This window comes from Centropristis striata, chromosome 20 (assembly GCF_030273125.1).
Source record: "Centropristis striata isolate RG_2023a ecotype Rhode Island chromosome 20, C.striata_1.0, whole genome shotgun sequence".
NCBI lineage: Eukaryota > Metazoa > Chordata > Actinopteri > Perciformes > Serranidae > Centropristis > Centropristis striata.
In genome coordinates, this window is record NC_081536.1 from 8549434 (window position 1) to 8560969 (window position 11536).

Here is an 11536-nt window from a genome sequence, read left to right on the forward strand (position 1 = left end):
AAATATTGTGTTTACTTAATATTTTCAAATACATTTTTTTTTGTGGATGAAAGTAATGTATGGTTAATCTTCTAGCAGATATCACAATGGGATCCTCCTTTGTCTTCTTCTTCTCCATTATTAGTTAGTTGATCGCCAGGCACAGCCACTGTAAGAGGAAACAACATTATACAACAAGCCGTCTAAACGAGAAGTGCAGACAAACCAGCAGCTTTTGTCCTTTTCTGTCTGTCATTTGTCTCTCACATACCTGTTGCATATCCAGCTCAATCTTCCCTGCATCCTCTCTTTCAAGAGCCTTAAATATTTCTAGTTGAAAGACAGAGAAAAAAGACACTTGTAATGTAAACATGGCAAAGCTCTCAGATCAGGGATATTGTTATGCCTGCTGACACTTACTGAAGAGCATTTCCAGTTTAATGAGACAGCCTACAAAACTGTCAAAGTCTATGGCGTACTGAGCATCAGCGTAACGATTGACAATGGACTGCAGCAAAGCACTGTTGATGTGGAAACCTGGGGAAAAAGAAACAGCTGTCACTTATCATCATTTTCTGATAGTTTCATAGAGTTGGACATTCCTGATCCAGGGGAAGTGCAGTTTTTGAAAGGTGTCAGACATTAGCAGGGTGATAATGGAAGAGTTAAGTTACACAGCCTCACCCATGCTTGTTTTGTTCCTGTGGCAAAGTATACATGAATGTGTGCAGGGAGGGAGTCTTCTAACTGGCTTATCCAGTTTGCCAGTTACTGCCTTAAGGCGCACACACACATTATTAGCTTTGCCAACATGAAAATATTTCTTCCTGTAGGGCTCAGTGGTCAGATACAATCCAGAAAAATAAGCATCATAGGTAAAATACTGTCTAAAAGTTGATTTTTTTTTGTACTTTGTAATAACTGTGACATATTTCTAATGCATATCAACGGTATTGGCATACTCTGTTCAAAGATAACTAAAGTCTGTAGGTAAGACATCTGATAGCTTATTTGATTATCATTAAGAAAGCAAATATTATCCCTGAATTTTAACGCAAGGTTCAATGGCGCCCCCAAAAGGGGACCAGGGGTGGGTGGGGTTTGAGGCTTTACTCGTGATTTCCCCTCACAAGTCACATATACACTATGAGTACACATAAGGCTCACTACCACAGGAGGGTTAAAACATGCATTTTCTCATGTGTGTTACCTGCTTCAATGGCAGCCCCTCTCATCTCATGGGAGCTCATGGTGCCAGAGATGTCTGTGTCATGATTCTTGAAGATCTCCTGTATGACCGAGGTACACATGGGTTGTGTTAACAGATACAGCCAGGTATTCTAACATGGCTAGCACTAAACCACAACTTACCAGGTATTTCTGGATTTTGTTCCAAAGTTGGTGGAATTCTATCAGCCCCAATTTGGCACTTTCATCTTTCTGAGGAGTGTTAAGGTTTATATTTAAAAAACCTCAACCTGGATTATGAATTTGATGATCATTCACATATTGTAATTTAACATTAATAATAATATTGCTTAAAAAGTTGAATTTCAAAACATCAACTTAAGGAGGGCTATTTATTTCCTAAAGAGGATACATCCAGCAGACTGACAATAAGGCGACCTGTCTCGAGGCTGAAGCCATCTGTCTTGATATCAGTCCCTGAGAGGAAGACAAAAAACACGGCTAGCTCCAACTCTTAATTGGGTGACAACAAAAGGCGACAAATCAATATATGCAAGAGTCCAGTTTACTTACGGTGAGAGACAACGTTGTTCAAAATTCGAACCAGTTCAAAGGCCGATATCTCCATGTCCTGTTTGAGAAATTCACATTATAACATTAGTTTTACTTTTTAATCAAGGTTTATTGCTGTTTACACATTTCATTTATTGTCAGTTCTTGTGTTGCTCTACATACATCGCCAGCAATTTGCTTGAACAGCTTCTTGAAATGAGGATCCACATCACTCTCAGATACCTCCTCCTGTGAGATAATGTCAAAATATTAAGTTAATCATTTTACCCATTTTCAAATATCAGTGAATGTTGAATTTCACACACACTATATATTAAACATAAAGTAATAGACATTCAGAATTGAATGTGACATTCTTATTCATTTAATCTCAGTATTAAGGTGGTGAAATGTCAGCACTGCACCTTAATGCATTCACAATTTATCACTGTGTGGATTTTCTTACCTCCTCTATTTCAGCATCAATGTCCTCCTCCAGTGGACTGAAAAATACAGAAATGCATAGTTTGAGCACACTCTGTTGGCATGCTAGAAAATAACATTCACAGTCAGTTTAAACTGTGAATTTACTGTGACCACAGAAGACGCAGGCCTCTGAGCTTTGTCCACTAGATGGCGGTATAAGCTAAATCTCTACATTACCCTGCAGCCATCAATCAGTCTGTATGATACTGTAAAATAGATACCAGATACCTGGTTGCAGCCTGTTTCTCTGAGAACACCCTGAGAACGAAGCTGCCCTTCTTGTGAGGGTCGAAGGTTGAGGGAATTACGGCATATTCTCCTGGAGGAAGTTTGAAGCGGTCACAGATCTCTCGTGTGTTGATGAAGGTGCTGCTCATGGCCACAGCTCTCTGTCGCAGCAGGACATCAGGACCCAGGTGAACATTGCTGCGGCCTTTGTACTGAACATTAACAGGGGAAAGGGGTTTTGTTTCTATAATGTTAAACAGCTACTCAGAGATTCACAATGCAATTAAGCAATGTCAGTGACACTTGGGATGTCTGCTTTGCATTTCAAATTTCAGTTTTAAGTAAGGGGTTATGACTGGCATATAATAGATCAAATACAGACCTCATCTGGGACCTGTAAAAAGGAAAATGACAGAAGAAGTATTTTAGACAATCAGTCAATGATTTTACGAAGCCAAATACAGGCTATTGATTTCATATGAATTATGATGTTATTCTGAGACACCTTATAAATAGCAAAGCCAATAGTCTCATGGTTGCGGTCAAGTCTCTTCTTCTGTCGCCCTTCCTTTTGCATCAGCCCAACCAGAAATGTGCACCCATCCTCCCCATCCAGGGGATCATCATCCACATCCTCCAGACGCACCACAAACTGAGGGTTGGACGAGAATGTAGCTGGAACACACGAAAGTGCAATCGTTTAAATTTAGTCATGAAAATAACGTATTGTTCAGACATACACACAATAGTTTCTCTGATACCTGGGTTGTTGCGGCAGCCGCCAGCGGTGGATCCCACCCGCCACATCCCCTCGAACTGGTAGTGGTTCCAGTGACCCACATCCTCACTGGTGAGTGTATCTGGGGTCAAGTTACAGATCTCCAGGCGCGTGAACTGCCTGATGAAGTCTGAATAAGACATCCTGAGGAGAGGAACACACTTCTCAAAGAATGTTGTGTCTATTAAGGTTGAGCCTTAAAGGTACTATGTGAAGCAATTTACATGCAGGCACAATATCATTTGGTATTGCCAATGTGTGAATATATCGTAACTTAACCTAAGAATTGAGACCTTCTCTGACTTTCTTGGTTGCCTTTAACAGGCTGTGGACTGATTTTAATGTAAATGATTCTGGACAGTTTGGATGTGACATTTATTCTCACTCCTGAGTGCCTTGTCTCTTCTCAGTTCCCCTACAATGGCAGTGTTAGCTTTAAAAAAAAAAAAAGTCTGGTAACACCACCGATGACTAGCACCCACCACAACACAAAAAATGTAAGCATCAAAAAGAAAAAAGTTTTATCCCAAGAAGCCTGTTACTTGCTTGCTAATGGTATCGCTAGCAAGTGTTCTAGCTTGCCATATTACTTCACCAGCTAACTTGATTCATGATACCAACCTGTGTATTTTGGTAAAATAGTTAATTTTATCCAACAATAAGTTATCTAGTGATACAAAGCAAAGGGGTGTACCTAACAACTGCTTTAAATAAGCCAAGGCAGGGACAACCAACTAGCTAACTGTTGCCCTATGCTAAGCTCTGTTAGCAAGCTAGTTTTAACTTGTTTGCTTCAAAATCTGACGTCAGAGTTTTGCTGATGCTCAGGATGCTGCAGTTCACTTAAAGGCCACAGGTGTCATTAAGGAAAAGTCTGAAAAGTCCTCATAGTAGGCTACATTTAATAGTTGCTTCGGTGATATAGGAGATTATCAATCCATAGTACAGCATCATCAAAATATGTCAAATATTACATTTATTGTCATGTAAAAGAAAGGCTTACCAGAACTCTCCATCTTCACTCACATGGTTCAACTTTGATTTCTCATCTCTGTCGACGTGGTTCCATTCACTGGATCTATTTTTTTTCCAGAGAAATAATGCCTTGGAAAATGCTGCAAATAATCAATGATCGCTGATGTTTAATGGGTGTTGAATGTAATTATTTACCCATCACTCCAAGGTCCAGTCCACTCCACTTGCCCCCATGGGTTCCTGACGCGGACCAGCTGAACCTGTCTGCCTCGATAATTAACCTGGGAGAGTGAACAACAGTGGGCAATGTAATTTGCATGCAATAAATAAACAACATATTGTTGACAGTATAAATAAATGTTATACCTCCTCTGCACCAGTGAGTGAGTATGCATGTCCCTTGACAAGTTTGAGAGCTGTAACTGCCTCCGTCTCATATGCACTGGTGATCTGAAAACACCGAGACCAAACATGTCAATCTGACAATGCCACTTTACTATTGCTGGTGCACTTGCTTGCACGTCAGCATGCAAATCAATATGAAAATAAGACCTACATCAATAGAGCAACCCAGGAGTGAACCCAGGCTCAGGGCCCTCTTGATGATTTGGAAAAGATTTGATGGAGCTTTGTTTAAGCTGTATACTTCTGCAATGCCTCCTGTGAAATCCTCAAAACCTTCGATAGTGTTTCCTCCTGACAGGGCCTCATAGCAGCTATTCACCCTGTCGGACACAGAGGGATGTGAACAGGTTCATTAGCTATATATTGTCAATTTTTACGGATGAAGCAATTGTATGAGAAGAATGATCCATACTTAGCGTAGGCCTTCTCCAGCAGAGCGCTCCAAAACTCAGAACCCTCTGCTGAGTGAACAAACAGCAGCTTTCCATCTCTGGTGGGTAAACGGTCATCGACCACCACATCCATCCACTCACCAAACTGCCAGAACTGAGAAGAAAAAACACCCATCCATTAACTCAACATACTTTTTTGACTTTTGAGCAAGACATCTGAGTGATCTTTGATTTCTGTTCTCTCCATGTCACACCACAGGCATGGTGAACTGATACGGCTTTTTTAGGTGGCTTAAACACATTTTGCTACTGCCCCTTCCTTTCTACTGCAGCACATTGCTTAGCTTCTGTTCCTGTACTGCTGTAAGTAATACACTGAATATGTGTAAGTACCTCACAGATCCCCACTTTAAAAAGTCAGAACTATCTCTTTACCTTAAACTTGTCTTGATATGAAACCCTGAGCGACTGATCCACTAGACAGATCACTGTATTGGCTCCCAAATCTGTAGTTTAGTATCTTTGATTGCCCTAGACAAGTTTGCGAGTTTTCATTAGAATAAGACATAATTTTATGGTTGAACATAACAGAATAAAAGTAATAAAATGAAAAAGAAATGGAAAAAGCTTCCTGGAAAGTCAGAGTTAGTGCTTAGAAGAGAGGGGCACACCTGGAAGTGAAATATTCCGGCATAACCTTCGGTAAAACTCTGTCCATGGGGTACCACGCGAGCCAGGATCCGCTGGTCTAGAGTCAGAGAGGCTATTGCAGCCAGAAGCCAGCAGTCACCTACACAATAACAACAGAGACTTGATATTGGGAAATGTGTGGTGTTTACCTCAGTGCAGCTCTAAACAGCATGTGGCAACAAACCACCTCTGCGATAATCCCCCTTATGGGCATAATGACAGAATGGGTGGAGGATATCAACCAAGGGTGTTACCTTCTAAAAACCAAAGCACCCCATCATGCATTCATCCATCCATCCATCTATTCATCCAGTCATTTATCTATCCACTGTCCACTTGCTTACCCAGACCTCCTTGGCAAATGTCGGTCCTTGTGGCTCCATCATCAATGAACTTTGGGTTTGAGCACAGCTCCTGTATAGAGCATCGAACATCACAGGTTTGAAAGCAGTTTCAAGAGAATAAAAAACTTTTCTTGGTTTGTCCAGTATCACACTTCAGAGGGGGTAGGGGAAAATGCCATTCAGTGATTTTACAAGATGCTGGACATAAGAAAATACATACTTAAAGACAAAATTAATCTTTCTGCACACTAGATAATGCTCCCATGAACATATACTTATTAACCACCAAGTGCGGTTTTGGCTGCCAAGCTCTTCTTCAGACAAAGTAAAAAAATACACCCATGAAAACAATTCACACACACACACACACACACACAAACACACACACACACGCGCACGCACACACACACACACACTCACACACACACACACAAACAGTAGTATTACTATAATCCAACATATTTAGACAAATTATCACCAGAGATTAGTAGTATTGTGAATAACAGAGTACAATTAGAGTACTAATTTAAGCATCATGATGCACTTAGTAACTTATATAAGCAATTACTTACAGATACTCTTTTTAAATACATTATCTTCTGCTTTTGCAAGTCTTGGTTTAAAAATTAAATCCAGTTACTGAGAAGTCACTGTCAGCTCACCAACCACAGGATGATATTACAGTACTAATATGTTACTATGTTTGCTTTCATTACCCTTTATTATTTTTCTCAGTGGCTTCTTACCGTTGGCCTTTTCCAAACAACACCCCTTGTTTTGGGTGAATATGGTCCCAGCTCGCTGTAGCCCAGTGATTTGCGGTCAGCTGGAAAGCTGCTGTCCTCAAACAGGCATCCACGCTCCAGACACTGCTGCCTCAGAGTCTCATAATCCTGCTTGGCGAACTTTACTGCTTTCTGGTTTGTGCCAATGCCTTCTTCCCTCTTCTGCTGATGGGCCAGACGATCTGCAGTGGATGTCATCCTCACCTCTGAAGTGTATACAGACTCCTTGAATCCTGATTTTTCTCTTTGTGTCAGTCTTGTCTCAGCTTCTTTTATAGCTGCCACAGGTGAGGGGAGGAAAGGGTGGAATCACAGACAGGGAGGGGCTTCCAATGGACAGGTGAGGAAAGAAAAACAGACAGAAGCAACCCTAAGCAAATCTGCAAAGTAAAGGCTGTGGCCACGGTTGAAATACAAACAGACACGCCTAAGGGCAAATTAAAGCACCACCGTCATTACATCATTTTAAGTTTTGTGTGTGTGTTTGTGTGGGCAATTTCTTGTATTTTATTGTCTCTCACTTACTGATGGATATAAAACAGAGCAAAGAAACACTTATCCTTATTTAAATTAACAAAGAATATATACAGCAAAAAAAAAGAAATAATGGTTGAGGTTTTTTTCTCCAACAGGGTTATTGGAAGCGATTATATGTAGTGCCTACAGCAGAGAGTTGTGAAAGCAAAGATTAAATGCATGCAATGAAGCAAGTGTGAAATTGAGCAAGAATAAGAATGTGATTTGAATGACAACCCTGAGCCGCCTGGGGGAAGTCTGCCTGTAGGCCCATTCAACTTTAAAAAATAATATATTGAATATGCTCTTACATCATCTTATATCCTTATTCTGTGCTTACATCCTCAATGCTAAGTACAGCTGAGCTAATCCTTAGACAAACAGTTCTCGGTCAGTGATCAGCTGGTTCAGTCCGGAGCTACGCTGCTGTTTCAACTGTTCAATACAATACTGTTTGTTTTATAAAAAGGTGATTCATGTGTAAGCCTCAGAAGTACCGCATAGTAAGGATGTGCATGAAAGGTAGTGAATGGTGGTGAATCCACCCTTGTTTAGATTACCTCAGAATGGACAACAGAAAAGACAATGGCTATAACTGTCGATTATAGAGCACTTAATAAACTACAGACCAGTGCAGGTGGTGCAGAGTGGCTGCTATAGAACTTCTGTGCCAGTGTGGAGATCAACATAATGAGCAGTGCATGTCGTGTGTGTTACTATCCTCTTATGTAGCAATTCTGAGGTTATCCACATTACCTTCAAAGCTCACAGGATTGTGGGAAGCTGGAAGAAGGGTGGGTAATACACCACTGAATGATGTGTGTACACAGTCTTGTTTGTGAACACTGACATGACAAATGAGTGCCAATAATAGCCATACCTCTCCTCTTTTCATGATACACATACATGAGACATAATTGTTTCATTCAAATAACTACAACTTATAATATATATATATATTTAATATAATGATAGTAGATAGAGTGCGCTATTACTGATCATTGGATAAATATAAACTGTTAGCCTGAATGCACCATCGCTATGGCTTCTACAGTTGCTAGTAGTGTAATAGATAAAACAGGAGCCAACCATTCTTTTTTAAACAAAATGTATTGTCCTTAATATTAAATACAGTTGGTATGTATGGTTAGCAAACAGTTGCCTGTTTATCAGACACTGAGTGGCATATCATTAGAATTGATTTTGAGTTATTTTTATGAACATAATTCTTTGAGGTCAGATTTGTTCTCCACCAGGCTTTTTAGCTGCTATATGCTCCACTATCTTCACCAGCCAGCCACTAACTTTGTTTGCTGCTGTTTAATGCTAAACAAGGAGTGTACATTGGATTTATTTGAGCTTTTTTTTATGTAAGCATCTGCCTGTTAAACAGCAGAGTTGGATGATAATTGTCTCTAATTCTCATGAACAACTCCTTTCAAATTCTACAGAGTAATTTCATCCTTGGTAAATACAAAATAGTGATAAGATAAACTTTAATGGCACCTGAAAATTGAAAAATGTCTCTATAACATTAACATTAAATTGGTCTAAACTCAGCTGATCTACTTCATCGGGATTGTGTGTGTGTGGTTTTACGATTGACCAAACACTTCACCAAAGAAAGTTGTGAAACACCAAATTCTAAATAGTGCACAGATAAATGTGACATGACTGTTTGTCCAACTGATCTCAGCCACGTCAACCCAGTAAGAAAGTAAAAAGCAGATTTAAAAAACAGGTCTTTTAGGCTCTTTAAATAATGCTCTTTAATTACTCTGCCAGCCCTGCGTGTCATTTTTGTCCAACAAAACTATTTGTCTTATTCTGTGTGTTAATTTGCATGATTGAGGTGAGGAGTCAGTTCAGTTATCTGCAATCATTCTGACAGTAGCAGTGTCATTTCCTTTGTTATGAGTCATGCTCTCTTCAACCTTAAAATAAATATTCCATTTTGACACAAACTCCTGGCTAAATTATAATCAAACAAAGGATAGTAACATCTATACTTATAGTAGTCACTCCTCAGGTGACCTTTGACCTTTACAGCTGTTTACTGCACTTTATCGCTCAGGTGACACACAACTGTTCCAGATTGCAAGAGGACTGACATAGATTAGAGTTGAATTTTACCCAAGGGACAATTATATACTTTAAATGAATGAGGCTATTATAAATGTTTACTGTTATCTGTCAGCAGTGTAGTTTATATTCTAGTGCTTTCAGTTTCTCTTGCATACATGTGAACTGAAGACAAAAATAGTTTATGTAGCCCACTCTTGTTAACTTGTGACATTTGCTACTTGACTGTACTTTACTTCTGTGTAATAAATTATTTTTTCTCAGCCTTAAATATAATATTATATGCTGTACATTTATGGATATTATTACTTAAATTCAGCTCTACATTACTTACAAGACTATTTCTTAATACAGCACATTAATAGAAATACTTCTGGCACTTCTTTGGATTGAAGACTATTTCTGTGTTTCTTCTTTTGAGGAAAACATGTTTGGGGTGTAATGTGCATGTTATACATAAAATATATAGCTACAAGACTTTTTAGCTGTTTATCTCATTTTTATTTATTTATTATTATTCCAGTTTGCATTTCTAGAATTTATTGACAATGTAATACATTGTATAATAATGTATAACAATGTTTAACATTCTTTGATGAGGTTATTTGTTTAAAAAAAAAGCAGCATTCTGAGTACCTTTGCATAGTCACCATGCAAAATTAGTGCACAATACACATAAAAAAAAGTTTATATTCTACAAAACTACATATTCTGCCATATGGGTAATCTGTGAATTTCCCCCTCTCAAATCAGTATCTCAAAATTCCCTGATGGCTCTACACTGCAAAAAAAACAACTTGTATTTTTTGGCCTAAAACTATGTAGGTTAGCACAACAAAGGAAGCCAGTTGTATGCTTACAAACAAGTTGGTGAGTTGTTGTTACTTATATCTTTAAGTTGGGGTTCAAAACAAGGGACAATAGTTCTGCTAACTCTTATTGCTTTGTTGTGAAATTCGGTCATTAGCGAAAGCTAGTGGCTAACTGATGCTAGTGGCTAACGGATGCTAGCGGCTAACTTATGCTAGCGGCGCTGCTTGTTACAGCTACAAGAGTAGCCATTAGCGTATCAATGCTAACTCAAAATTGTGGTCACAACATTAGCTGACATTTCATAGCGGCGTTACAATCGTGCCAGAGAAATTCAGAGTTGAGCAAACATAAATTCAAAACTTAAACTATTTAGTTTAATTGTCCAACTTAAAATTTTATCGAAGTTTGTTGCCTTGATATTTTGAGTTCACCCAACTTTTCTTTTTTTGCAGTGTAATAGCTCCATGTACAGTGCTTAACAAATGTATTAGACCAACTGTCATAAAAATGAGAAAACATAAATATATTAGAAATCTTTCAAAAGCTTGTTTAAAACTAAAATGTTATTGTTATTTGTTTGGCAAATAACAAACCAGATTTGAGCCGGTTCACTGGGCTTCTCTGACATTCAACCACTAAAATACATTTTTCTGTTCAGGAATGCCAGTAAATAACTATAATTTGACATCTTATTCAAGAAATAACAATATGTGTTAACTTTATAATTCATGGATAACAATAATGATTATAATTTAGCATTAAAAAAATCAACTAATGTTTTATGGCAGCTCTTAGTAGAGCTAGGTCAAGTATTATTCATTACACAATAGGTGTAGAGTTTAATTGTGTGTTGGACCGGGGGGAATTGACTGATTTACTAATGTCTAATACATTTGTTAGGCACTGTATATGTTATACATTCAGTGCACAAGTCATGACATATCATAAAACCTAAAGCAGCAATTGAAACTTGCATATAATATTAATTCATTTAATATATTATTCATTAATATATGTATTCCCAATCCAATATAAAGCTTTTAAACTTGCATTGATTGCTTTAGCCTTGTGATTGACAGTGCTTATTCTTGCATTACTGTTGTATACCTTCTTGTATTACTATGTAATTTCACTGAATTGCATGGCGACAAATATCGTCACACTGTTAAAATAATCGCCTATGTCATTTTTTGTCAAATTTATTTTATTTTTTTGCCTAAATCATCTCCTCATGACGCCGGCCACATATGGTAAAATCGCCTACACCCTCAGTTGATCAGATCATGTGATTTTACCCCTTTAAGATAATGGCCTATGTCAAGT

At 38.4% G+C, this 11536-nt stretch overlaps 1 protein-coding gene across 1 annotated transcript; it reads right to left on the bottom strand.

Moving 5' to 3' along the window:
- Positions 1–124: 124 nt before the first annotated feature.
- LOC131993527 (calpain-2 catalytic subunit-like) lies at positions 125–7000 on the bottom strand. The gene is made up of 21 exons (XM_059359480.1): positions 6764–7000; positions 6018–6087; positions 5655–5773; positions 5004–5137; positions 4743–4911; positions 4553–4636; positions 4382–4467; positions 4215–4289; positions 3195–3355; positions 2939–3108; positions 2816–2827; positions 2434–2645; positions 2186–2222; positions 1903–1968; positions 1741–1798; positions 1580–1644; positions 1351–1419; positions 1190–1268; positions 400–516; positions 251–309; positions 125–148 (listed from the first exon to the last, which is right to left on the bottom strand). The coding sequence occupies exons 1-21, from the start codon at positions 6998–7000 to the stop codon at positions 125–127; spliced, it is 2103 nt and encodes a 700-aa protein (XP_059215463.1).
- Between the last annotated feature and the right edge of the window lie 4536 nt (positions 7001–11536).

Bases quoted from the DNA above. Each gene is read 5' to 3' on its own strand.
- LOC131993527 (XM_059359480.1), bottom strand. From the start codon at position 7,000: ATGACATCCACTGCAGATCGTCTGGCCCATCAGCAGAAGAGGGAAGAA. The intron at 2,223-2,433 runs GTATCTGGTATC...TGTATTTTTCAG, and splicing joins GAGAAACAGGCTGCAACCAG to TCCACTGGAGGAGGACATTG. The intron at 1,969-2,185 runs GTAAGAAAATCC...ATTATCTCACAG, and splicing joins TTGATGCTGAAATAGAGGAG to GAGGAGGTATCTGAGAGTGA.